The following is a 13,316-nucleotide window of genomic DNA, read 5'->3' on the forward strand; positions in this document are numbered from 1 at the left end:
ATTTAATAAGAATCTGTGTAATTTTGCCAGAGGAGATCATTATTGCATAATACCCATTGTCTTACAAAACTAATTAATACACAATTTTTTATCAAAATAATGTGTTATTTTGCATATCGTGTCTGCACTGGGCATCAGACTGGTTCACTGGTCCTCTCAAGCAGTCACATTTGGTCTCTGAGGGTACTGCCTTACAGGAAGGTCAAACGCCATAACACTGATCCTCACACACTGCCTGACAAACCTGGCATTGTAGGTTTTGCTTTATTCTGTGACAGTGTCACGGAAGAACCATTTTGATACCACCTGACTGGAGAGCCAACCCTATACAGGAAAACAAATCTCTGCTTTACAATCCATCACAACCACAATGAATAACATCCCCTTTGTCCTCCTTTTTTTTCTTACCAAGCTCATTGAGGTAACCACCGTGTTTCCAGTCTGCAGGCAGTGTTCCTGTGTAGTCCATGACAGTGCCTCGCTTTCCAGGTTCCACATTTTTAAGATTCACAAACAGTTGGTTGTTTTTTGACTATTTAGGAGAAAGATAGATAATAGAAACTGAAAATGATAATGGGTTGCTGAATTTCTACAAGGTGATCATCAGTGAAAGTAAAAATAAATTCAATATGAGTCATTAGGAAAGAAAGTAAAAGAAATCAGAGGCTCATTTACACAGAAGCATTTAGATGTTTATGTTTTACCTTTGCCAGGGTCAGTCTGTCCATGTTGTTGACACGAGGTGGGGTGGTGCACTGTGTTAGAGTATGATAACTAGGGTTGGAGAAGTAGTGACTGTTAGCATTTCCACCATTACCATGAGGGATAGTTTCTGAAAGGAAAGAGAAAGGAAAATGAACAACTTAAATAATGTGCCGTGTCCTTAAGACATGTTCTTGATAGTGCTGCATTAATTTCAGCATTTGCTCCAGAGTTTCTTGAAAAACAAAATTCTAAAAATTTTGCCTACATTTAAATAAATTAAACATACAGAGCAATAACTGACTATCCATGACTTCACTTCCAGCAAAGAGCATTCTCAAGCGTTACTGGCTGGCATCCCTTTCTGCTGTGGTCCCTTGCTCTCTTTTGCCTCCAGTGTCTGTAGCTGTGGCATTGTCCTAATTGTAGACACCTTTATCATCAAGGCCACAACATTTTCTGGTGCTTCTACTGCACCACCACCTCTGCTGGTATTTTCAAAAGATATCTTTCTCTGTTCTGACAACTGCTTCTGCTGGCTTCTTTACTTGCCCATTTCCTTGCTAGCTGGCTGCAAAGGACAGCATTGCTTGAAGGTTCATTTAACCCTCTCATCCCAATTCACATGCACCATCACGGGTTGAAAACTCCTGTCCTGTTTCGGGAATGTAGCTCCCTCCCTTCACTGTTTTCAAACTCTGTCGTCCACTCTTCTATAGAATCCTACTGTAGCTAGTGTGAAATTTTAATTTTCTACAGCTATAGCAGTCTTCCTGTATTCAAGCTATTGGCACTGAATTTAAAATCTCAGCAGAAACCATGTTTTGCCACACTTTTCAGTTCTGTTTAAAAACAGGCATGGCGAAATAGAAAAATCCATACTCCCACTGTTTAATGCAGAGAAATATTTGGGGGTGCAAAATGGTACACAGTAAAGCAAGGTGTACATAAGGTCAGCTTATTCCTTTACTCAGCTGGGAACATATTTTACCAGTGTAAGCCAGCTTTATGGCATTAAATGCAGAGGTTAAAAGACTGATACAAAACAAACTAAATGGCTATAGATGCTGGGCCAGCATCCTTCTGCACTCAGATGAGCCACCTCTTCCAGCTGAGAGGCAAGCACACGAGCCTGCCCTTGCACCCCACGGGCCTGGTGTGCCAGCGGCACTGCCAGTGGGGTTGCAGCAGCTGCCATCCCAGAAAGAGGCACTGATAGTTGTGGGTCTCAGCCTTCCTCCTCTTCAAGAGGGAAAGCCTCTTCTGCCTCTCCTTCCAGTGAAGCTTTCAGGGCAGAATTTCAGACACTCTGTCTGGAATCAAATACGCTCTTGCTCACAGCAGCTCTTGCTGATGCAAAGAGGTTCAATGTGCACATTTAAACACTGTTAGGGCCAGATGTGGACCTAAGTTAAAAGCACAAAGTCAAAAGGTGGAGAAGAAAAACCCCTCTGTTCTAAAATCCTTGCACAGATTTGCACTTACCTGCAATGGTGTAGTCTGCATTGATGACCCTCATAGCAGGGGTATAGGTCACTGCAGGCATATGTGTTTCTTTCCCTTTCTGCTTGTGTCTGTAAATGATGAACAGCACTAGCAGGAAAAGCACAACCAGGACAAGAATGATGATACCTGCTATAGCCCCTATCTGGTAAGAATTAGCAGGGATGGCAGTGCTGGTACGGCTTAAACTGTTCAAGTTTCCCACTATAATTACACCAGCTGAAATATAAGAAGAAATGGAATATACAGAATAAATGCATGCAGAGGCTCATGTGTCAGGAGTACAGGACAGTATTTCACTTCTAAATCTTTCTGCTAATTCTAATTGTATTTAATAATGCAGAAATAGAACTATGTCAGAAACCAATGTAAAGACAACCCTAGCCTTAAGGAAAAGCATTCTTCTTCTTTATAGAAAGAGGTATTTCATGGATTTGAAAAAGTAAGACCATTCCCTAGGTAAAACATACAGAGCAGATAAAGCACATGCTCTATCAGCAGCTTTGGACAGCATTGCACTCTAAAAGATTTCATGCAATCTGCACTTGAGTGTGTTACTCCAGTAAACTATCACTGAGGCATCTAATATTTAAAAATCTATAGACTACATCTAACCTGATAAAACAGACTATTTAAACACACATAACTTATCAGGTTACGTTAACGATTGATACAGACATGACATTTAATAGATTGATCCTGTTTTTAGAGAACGCAATCACAATAATTTTATTGCGCCTAGGCTTTTACCTTGATCACACCTGGCCCCCTTCCAGCCTGGGCTGCAGTAACATGTTCCTGTGATGTGGTCACATGTTGAGTTGTTCAGACAGTCGCATAACTGCCGGCATCCATACCCATAGGTACCTTGAGGGCATTCTGCACAAAATAAGACGTAGATGTAAGTTAATGTTTCTGAAATGCTTTGGTATTACAGACCTACAGCATCCTACAGGCCAGCACTTGACCTTGTCAAACCATGTATGTTTTTGTAAGTGACCACCAGATGGCAATATGTTATTACTGGTAGATCTCTACTGAAAATATTTTTGTAAGATAAGGGGGCTCTGTGTGTGTGTGTGTGTGTGTGTGTGTGTGTGTGCGCGCGCATGCACGCACAAGCATGCACACACACGTGCAAAAGGAGAGGGGCAATTATATTCAGAAGTGATTTTCCATTATACGTAATCTTGGTGCCTCTAAGGAAGTGAATACAAAATCAGAAAAGCACAGATTAACAGGGCAGAAGACAGTGAAAAAATGGACAAAATGTAACCAAAGTGCCAGTTTTACACCAGAATGTCAGGTCTCCCCAGTTACTCAAACCCCAGTGCTTGAAACATCATGTAATCATATAAGTGGTGTCACATATGTAGCTGGCATCATTTCATATGACAGATGTGCTAATGTGGTAATGGAGCAGGAGATAAGAACCATAAGAATTAGTCTAATATGCACCATATATTTATAAAAAAGATGAAACTGGTCCTGCACTGCTTTTGGCATATTTTGTATATATTAATTACATGGTGAAGCAGATACTTTGATCAGTAATTAATTACAAAATTTGCATTACAATAATTAATTACTGATCAAAGTGTCTGCTTCACCATGTAATTAATACGGTAGAGAATTATCCTACACTGATAACAATGCCTCTTTTGTATTGCCACCTCTGTTAACATGTGGCTTGTTACATTACTGTACTACAGATGGTTTGAAGAAGTGTGGTGTTTCTTCTCCTTCTGAGACTCAATTTTCTGAATTTCTCAGGGGTTTTGTAATTGGATTGATTTGCTTTCCTTTTTTTTTTTTAAACAATCTAACTCATCTTTTATTCCTACATTAGGATAATTCACAAGATAATGCAACACAATAGGTGCCAGAGAAACTTTTTTGCAGTCTTGATAAAACCAAATACAAGTGCAATTTCATGCTTATCCTTCTCTTGGTTTCATTCAGTAAAGCAAGATTAGTACTACTGAAGACCATGGCCAGCCAAAAAACATCATTCCATGGCATATTTTGGCATTTTGAAATCTGAATTGGAATGAAAAGTCTATTTTTTTAAACTAAAATTCCAATTCAGAAATATCAGAACATTTTAATATTGTTGAATCATTATCGGATCACAGGATAAAATACCAAATCTGTGAAATATAATAATAAATGTAGATTCAAATAAATATTTGGATTTGACAACATCAAAGGAGGATTTTGCAAAAAAAGTTTATCTAAACATTACTGCTCTTTTGAAGTGAAACATTTTGAAATGAAATTTGGAATAAGAAAATTTAAATAACTAATGAGAACATATTGCCCAGCTATTATTTCATTGAAATAGATATATTTCTCTAAAATGTTCTGATTTTGTTGTAATCGTATTTTTCTAAGGGAAAAAAACCACTTTCATATTTTCAGTGTTTCTAACATAAATGCCCATTGGTCTTAGAAACCCAGCACATGTTGCAGCTGGGGCTAGACTCACTGCTGAGGGAATAAAGTGTGCCTACAGGAGAGAAGTTTAGTATATGGTAATGCCCCCCGGCCCCCTCTATTGCAGGGCTGCCAGGTGTGGCGCCTGCTATCCCGGCCTCTGTGCAGCCCTTCAGATCAGACGCAGCTAAATCAGCCCTGGTGGTAGGTAACAGGGACTGTGCTCCGCTCTGCCCCGTGCGGACTGCTGATGCCAAAGACCCATTTAAGCCTTCAAAATAGTAATCAAGCAAAACATCAGGGGCACGTAGGCCTGGTGTTGAATGGATTGCTTTGCAGTGCAGTATAATGCATGAAGTGTGGGAGCACCGTTCTGTAATCTTAACAAAAGCTGGACTACCCAGATTCTCCGCCTAGGACCCTGATTAGTCTTTTAGTGTTTTACAACATCACACCATCATTGATGGCGTTACTCTTGATTTATTGTTATGCAACTGGTAAAAGAATCACCCATGTACAAAAACAAAATGCCATTTACTGTCCTGTTATAATCCAGTTGTATTGTAAAACCATATTGCAAAGAATTTTATCCACTAGGATTGATGTGGTATATCTAATCTTTAGTTTTCTAACTATTAATTTTCATTGTGGTTTATGCTAATGACAATTACTTGGATTCATTTGTTACTTTTACATGTCAGGATTGTTGGAGGTTTTTTTAGCATTATGCCCAAAACAACTAGAATGTAGTGCAAATGACTTTCAGTTTATAGCTACATTTAAAAAGAACAGCCATCACAATCATAATCAGTCTCAATAATTAATTCTGTGGGTTTTTATGTTTCGAAAAAGCCTTGGATCAATTCCTGAAGCTCCTGCTCAGTCAAAATTCCCACTGAAGCCAAGAGGCTGTATGAGAACACAGGCCAAAACAACAGAAGCTCGGCTCAAGATTTTAATATTTGTTGCTATCAAGCATGACGAATTCCAGTTCCTACTTACTCTGCTCACAGTAATATTTGTTGCTATCAAGCATGACGAATTCCAGTTCCTACTTACTCTGCTCACAGTGTTTCCCCATGAATCCCGTGCGGCAGGTACACTGCCCCGTTATGTGGTCACAGTCAGCTCCATTCTGACATTGGCAAATCAAGGCACAATCCTTCCCATAAAACCCTAGGGGACATCCTGCAATACAAGGAGGGGGAGGGAAAACGGAGTGAAAAAATGCTCTAGAAATAACACTCAAATATTATTACTAAGTACGTTATTGAAAAGTCCTTTCTGTAGCTCTGCTACGCAACATGGCATTCCATAAGCACAACAGATTAAGACCTACCCTATGCTAAGGGGTTTAAAATATACATTAGACAAACAACTATACAAAAACAAGAATGGGAACTTGTGGGGACAGCAGATGAAGGCAGCAAGAAGGGCTGCTTGAAGAAATGGGTTTTATTGAGATATCTGAAGGAGGAGAAAGAGGGCACTTTGTGAACCAGTACAGGGAATCTGTCTAGTGATGAATGGATCTTTCGACATATTTTCAGCACAGTCGATGTTGAAGCATAAAGAGTAAAAATAATAACATATTGTATCTCCATTCCTCACAAAGATGCCATTTCAGTATGAAGAAGACGTATCACCGCAAAGAGATCATTATTCACCAGCAGGAAGGAAAATAACCATGATAGCTGACAGCTAACCAGTATAGTGAACGTCTTCCAGAGCTGCATCCATATGGCCCTATAATGTATGTGTTATTTCCTGCCACTATGACATTGTTCAGTTGAAAAAGGAGAGTTGTCACTTTATGGAAACTGTGTATTTAAACACTGAATGCAAAACAGCTATGTTTTTTTGAGTTCAAAGATAATACGTGTGCCTGGATTGAAGATAAGCCAAATAGGAGCCATAAATACAACTATTTATGATACAGATAATAAGAAACCAACTTCTTCTCCATCTATATCTATCTCTAACAAATTTTTTTCTCTCAAACTTCCTATGAATTGTTACCCAGCATATAATGAGTGCCATATACCTATTCCCAGTCACTGCACTGCTGATATTTTTATTCTAATGAAAAAGTCTTAGAAATGTCAGTAATTTAATGTATTAATTACACAAAGAAAATGCCAAAATAAACGATGAAATAAAAACCTCACGAAGTTTGGCTTCTAAATTGCAGATAAAATAGCTTCTATATCAGTATTTGAATTATATGTGCTGAGTGAGAGCTGTTGTTGCAGTCGTCTCTGGGACGTAACAATTACAGATAAGAGACAGACAATATGATCCCTTTGCAACGCTGACAGGGACTGTGCCTCAGTAGATCACAACCACAGCTAAGGCAGAAGTTATTCTCAGGGCTTCAGTCAGCTCTGCGTCTTGATGTTATCATCTTGGTTATGGCATCCCCAATTCTGCAATACTTCCTGGGGAGGTTTTGGAGAGGGAAGGAATTGCACGGTACCAGCGCACTACCTGCACAGCTAAGGGTGTCCACGCTGTACCTGGGGCCACAACTGCACACACGCAGTGGTGACACCCGGGAACACCTGGCTGCAGCCAAAAGTTGCCTGCTGCTGCAGGAAGGCCAGAGAGGAGCCTGAACACAAACACACGGCCGAAGCTCTGCTGGGGCTTACAGGGGTACCTCCCCAGTGAGCACAGAGGCAATGCAGTACACTCCCTGGGTGTGAGAGGGTCAGCAGCGCGAGGAGAAATCAGGGAATCAAGTGGTTAAAACACCAAAGGAAAATTCTGTCACTGATTTGCAGACCCGTAAGAGCATGAATGGACAACAAGGGTCACTTACTTACTTTGGGTACAGTAAAGGCCAGTCCATCCCGGGGTACATTTGCACTCCCCATCATAGGCGCTGCAGTAAGCTCCGTTGTGGCAGTTGCATGTGTGGATGCAGTTGGGACCCCAGTGAGAAGGTGGGCAAGCTAAAACAACAAATCAGTTACTTAATCTTAAATGACAGGGATCCTCACTGCTCATTAACATAGAGTGCTCATTCAAATGGGAGTATTGCTTGGTTTTTAGCTTTTGGTTTTTTTTAATATTGGTTGGCTGCTCTGTTTTGATCAGACAGACAAACACAGATTTCGTTTTTTTAAACTAATGAGTCATTTTACCGTAGATAAAAAGTGCTGAAAAAGATTAAACATGTGAAAGAAACCAGTGGTACATATTTGATACTAGGGACTAGGATGCTGTCATCTTATACCAGCTTTCTCATAGATCAGACGACAGAACAACATAAGTTTCTTTTCTTGATCGAGTTTTTCATTTGAAGACAGTTCAACTGCACACCACCAAGGGGTTAAGCATTTTAAGCCTCACAGGTGAAGAAAAACAAACAGAGAAGGTTGAAACATATCTTGTAGCCTGACACAACAGTAAGGTTACTCCCTGTATTTTCACTGTTAGATTCTGTATTGTTGCCTAAGTGTGGCACATTCAACTTGATTAAGGTAAGGTTTCTTGACCTAATAAGGCTTCTGGCTTACTCAGTTGTTTCCATAGGTCCACCAATCAATGTATTTCTAATAAGCAATTATAAATAAAGTAGGAGATTTTTTTCACTCATAATCATATCTAAAAATGTTTTGAGGTGCAATTTTAGTGATTACTTTGAAAATGTCATGGTGAACAAATCTGATACTGAATGCTAACATTAGAATAGTGAAGTAATCCCAAAATGATAATTATTATTCAGAGACAGCAACAGAAAATTTTCTCTGTGTCAGAATATCACTAAGTGCAGAAGGTGCTCTAAGAATACAGTGCTTAGAACAGAGAAAAGAATAGAGAAAAGGTGCTCCTTTCTGTGAAAACTTAGGATTTGCATCTTAAGGTTTTTTGTTTCTTTAGTACAGAGTTGTGTCATTCAAAACCAGTTTTTGGAAGCACAAAATGAGTATTTTATAGGAGAGGAGAAACAGGCTAGATGCTAAAGTCTGATTCCTACTTCTGTATTAGTTTAAAAAGACTGATATCTCCTCATGAATGTAGACTGGATCTGGTCATCCAGAGACCAGTCTTGGGAGCAAGAGAAACTTTTTGATGCTTTAAATGTTTGTGTAAGCAAAATGATTCATATACGTGTGGTCTGTATTTTTGCAAAGTGTTACCCTTGCCCAAAATTCACTCTATTAAGAAACATATTGCATTTTACTGAAAATAACACATTTTGTTGTTGTTGTTTCAATTTGTGATTTACAATGATTTTATTACTGTTATTTGTTGTATGATATTAGTGGTCAATCAAGAAAGAATGTAAATCACAGAAGAAAGGTTAGGTGTTTCAAGAAGGTCAGTAGTTCCAAAAGAAATTAATGGAATCATCATTTTCCATGGGAATGAAAGGCTGTCATATAAAGCAAATAAACTTCCTCTCCTATGGTCCATGAACACAGTCTCAGTAGAAGCGTCCATTCATACGGCTGGCACCATTTTCTTATATTGATTCAGTGCTTAAGTCTCTCCTCTTCCCAAATACTCCTATACTGCTACTCTTCCAACAACCTATTTATTTTACCATAAAGATATGGACCCAGCACCTATACTGCTACTGGCTTTCACAGGAACAGACCCAAAATTAATTTTGATCTCATAGAGAGCTGCGGATGATAATCACTTCTCAGAACTTAGCCAGCAAAGAAGGGCTTTTCCCAAACTGACCAGACGTTACATTGCACTGGTACAGAGCCAGTTAACCTGGACCAGTCAAACCGTGAATGACAGAAACCAATGAGGCATGTTATTAGGAAATGCACTTCCCTGGAACCCTAGTGCAATGTCTTTTGAATTTTGATGTATCAGGGTCTGATATAACTACATTTATTCATAAAAACGGGTTGACTGAAGTTTTTGCATGCACTGCAGGACTATATGCATTTTAGTACTTTATGGAATTGGTTATGCTTCCTTTTAGAATTTTGTTTCAGTTATTTGTTTCTTGTTATTATTAATTCAGGTTGACCCAGTAATGTATCAGGAGAACACCTAATTATTTAACAAAATAACTCTGTGAAGCAGAAGAAAATTAGGGCTAAGTCCTTCTCCTTTTCAAGTCAGGAAGAGTCTTCATTTATTTTAGCATAGCGAGAGCATATGTAAATCAAGTGGAGTACAATGACACTAAAAATGTGCATCTGAAAATTATTTTTAAAAGGAGGAAGGAGAAAAATCTGTTAAAAAGTGGTAAGTAATAACAAAAAGTCATAATGCAAGAAACTCTTAACAAGAAAGCTCAAATGTTTGACAAGAAAAAGTGTGGTCCTGCAGCCAGAGCGCTAGTTTGGGTTTTGGAAAATCCTGGCTTTGTTGTGAGCCTTGCCAATAACTCTCTATGTGACTGCAGTCAAAACAACCCAATATATCAGTGCCTCAGTTTAAAAAGAAATCGTTTGTAAAATAATACCTCTGTCATTCGTAAGAGTGTCCTGTGGATACAAGCCATGCCATGTTCATAACACTATTGCAATGAGGCTACAAAATTACACAGACAAGCAAACAACTCGTCATGAAGCCACTATGCAAAGAAAGATTGATGGCATCACAGAATACTGTAGGTTGGAAGAGACCTCTGGTGTCATCTAACCCAGCATCTAGTCCAATGTCCTGCTCAAAGAATCTTCATGGATGGAGATTCCCCAACCTCTTCAAGGATAGAGATTTCAACCTCTCCGAGCAGCCTGTTCCAGTGCTTGACCACTCTCAGAATAAAGAATTTTCTTCTTATGTCTGATTAGAGTTGTCCTTGTTGTAACCTGGGAGCATTATCTCTTGGCCTTTCACTGTGCACTTCTGAGAAACGTCTGGATCTGTCTTCTCTGTAACTCTTCTTTGGGTAGTGGAAGACCACAACTAGATTCCCCCTTACCCTCTTCTTGCATGCCCTATGCTCTAGCCCCCTAACCTTCTTAGAAAATTCACAGTGCAAATGAGTGTGTAATAATGCAAATGAAACACAAAGGTGAATCTCTCTTCATTATATGCAATGAAGTCCTCACTTCTCACTTAGAAAGTATTTTTTCACCAATAAGTAGAGAAAACAATTAGCCAGGGTTCAGCTATTGAAAAACAACGGAAAAAAAGGTTGACTCTTACGCTGAGAGCAGTCACTACCAATCCAGCCAGGGTAGCACTGACAAGACCGGTCGATAGGATTACATGTGCCGTTATTGGTACATGTGCAGATTCCAATGCAGTTCTTGCCAAATCTGCCACTGGGACACACTGAGAACAAGATATCAGTATTAGAATTCTTTAGGAATTAGCACATAGATTGTATCTTCTTTATTTTAAGAAAAAACAATGGATCTTTTTGAATCAAGGAAAGTATATTATTTAGTATAATACTGAAGCAAGGCACTACAGATTCTGCTAAGCCCATTTCAGTTACTCATTTTACAAATAATACATAGAAGAATAGAGTGTTATTTTAAAGACAGGCGTTTTTCACACTTCCCATAAATTTTCAAACAGCTTAAATCTGCTTAAGATTCCACATTTATAAACTTCACATACTACAACAGAAACCATTTTTGGTCTTATAGGTATCCAATAGATAAAATGAATATTATTAGAATTCTTGGCATCTACCAAGCATTGTAGTAATTAGAGGAGTATTAATTAGAGCTTGTACCTTCATTACAAAGGGCTCCTGTAAATCCAGGTAAGCAGTCACATAATCCAGTAATGTGATGGCAGGGACCACTGCTGTGTACACACTGGGGGCATGTCTGGCTGCAACGGTGTCCGTAAAACCCAGGGGAACAAACTGGAATCAGAAAGAACAAACTAGCATTGTCTCCTGCACTATCTATACAGTCATGAACTACTCTTTAGTGGGTTCATTGCTAACTTCGATTAGCTCTACTTCCTAAATACACAAGGATTGCAACAGTGGTTGTTATTATTCATATAGTTCCAATAAACATAGAATGCTTTACACACATGTAAAGGAGATTTGTTTCTTTTCCTTGGGGGCTTACTACATTCTAGTTAGTAACTAGTCAGTTGACATTCTATGACTTGTCAGGCCAAATACACTGTTACTTAAAATAAGGAAAAGAGAAACATTGTACCTGTTTTATTTTTAAAATATATATACTTTACATATTATACATATTTGCCTATATATTACACATCTTCTACAGCATGAACATCTTTTAAAAACATATTTGAAGAAAAATACTTTAAAAAACAGGGGGATAGTTTTATCTGTAGATGAGTAGGGTCACCTTAGACTTCAGCTTCTTATGTGTCTTCTAACTTGGTATACAAATCTAGACTACTTTAGCCATTACTTCACTGAAAAAAATGTATTAATGTTTTCAAGCCATCCTTTCAGTTAAGTATTCACTGTACTCATTACACAAGACAGGCAGCTACACATCACCTCCCTAGCTTTTACAGAACTTGAGACCAGAAAAATACAGTCCTCCACTTAATTCCTGTGCCAAAGACACTAGTCTCTTCTTATGCAGAACACCACCATCAGCCAAATAAACAGACAGGGGGAAAAAAAAAAAAAAAAAAGGCTGTTGCATGAAATCTCCTTNAATCCCTGTGGGCATTCTTTTTTCCTGATAAATTAGAGTATTAGGTAATGCTTCAAGTGAAATATCTGTTGCACAGCAGCAATTAGCACTCACGAGAAAAATACAGTCCTCCACTTAATTCCTGTGCCAAAGACACTAGTCTCTTCTTATGCAGAACACCACCATCAGCCAAATAAAAACAGACAGGGGAAAAAAAAAAAAAAAAAGGCTGTTGCATGAAATCTCCTTGTTTCTCTAATCCCTGTGGGCATTCTTTTTTCCTGATAAATTAGAGTATTAGGTAATGCTTCAAGTGAAATATCTGTTGCACAGCAGCAATTAGCACTCACGAAAACTAACTTGGTATCTTTTCAATATTTTAATGTCATTCAAGATTCAGCCTTTCAGTTATATGCTTGATATAAGTTATGTTGTCAGATCTCCCTTGAGACCTTAACTTTTCCAAGCAAAACAGTGCCTTAAGATCTTCCTGTTTACTGAAAAGGCACTTTCTGACTGGGATCCAAATTATTTGTATGACCTCCTGGTCTCGGGACCATGCATGAGGGACTGGCTCTGAGAGCCATCAGAGGGGAAGCCGCTTGTCTTCGTTATACACATTAGTTCCAAGGCACAAGGAAGTTTTACATTTGGTCTACTTTTGGATTAACTGATTAACTGTAAAGCCTTCAGAGATTAGATAGTGAGAATAATTACTGCACTTAGTTAGAAATGCTTAAGGGAAACTAATGTTACAGCAATGCATTTAGTAGTACCAGAGGCAACCACACTCTTCACCCTGAAATGCTGCCATGCCTGGACTCCTCTGGTTCTCCTTCCACCTTTTGGCAATCATTTGCTGGGTCCTTCTTCCTTTCTGCCTCTTTTGGAGGACCCAGTAAGCCTCTCTGCTTGGCCTGACTCCACCTGCTTCTTGACTCTGTTTCTGGGAGACCTCCTCTGGAAAAACGGCCAGCCTCCCAGCGCAGAGGAGTCGCCTTGCTCTGCTCTGGCCACCTTTCCCTCTTATCTGTCAGAATGTGAACTCAGGACAACTGGCAAGCTGTGACAAATCCTCTTGGATGGGTGGATATTTTGCACATCATCTTATTT

The 13,316-nt window shown here is 39.0% G+C and overlaps 1 protein-coding gene across 3 annotated transcripts in view; it reads right to left on the reverse strand.

The window, feature by feature from the left end:
- Positions 1-13,316, reverse strand: part of MEGF10 (multiple EGF like domains 10) — a 104,952-nt gene that overhangs the window by 8,692 nt on the left and 82,944 nt on the right. For 2 of the 3 annotated variants that reach the window (XM_026056983.1, XM_026056982.1), the window contains exons 15-22: positions 11,306-11,440; positions 10,768-10,896; positions 7,467-7,595; positions 5,701-5,829; positions 2,956-3,084; positions 2,188-2,424; positions 705-832; positions 409-532 (exon numbers count right to left, since the gene is read on the reverse strand). In XM_026056983.1, coding sequence (XP_025912768.1) covers positions 409-532; positions 705-832; positions 2,188-2,424; positions 2,956-3,084; positions 5,701-5,829; positions 7,467-7,595; positions 10,768-10,896; positions 11,306-11,440 — 1,140 coding nt within the window. Of the gene's footprint in view, positions 1-408; positions 533-704; positions 833-2,187; positions 2,425-2,955; positions 3,085-5,700; positions 5,830-7,466; positions 7,596-10,767; positions 10,897-11,305; positions 11,441-13,316 lie in introns of those variants that run through there. The other variant, XM_026056984.1, reaches the window with a different exon arrangement.

This window comes from Apteryx rowi, unplaced genomic scaffold (assembly GCF_003343035.1).
Source record: "Apteryx rowi isolate R43461 unplaced genomic scaffold, aptRow1 scaffold_135, whole genome shotgun sequence".
Classification (NCBI taxonomy): Eukaryota; Metazoa; Chordata; class Aves; order Apterygiformes; family Apterygidae; genus Apteryx; species Apteryx rowi.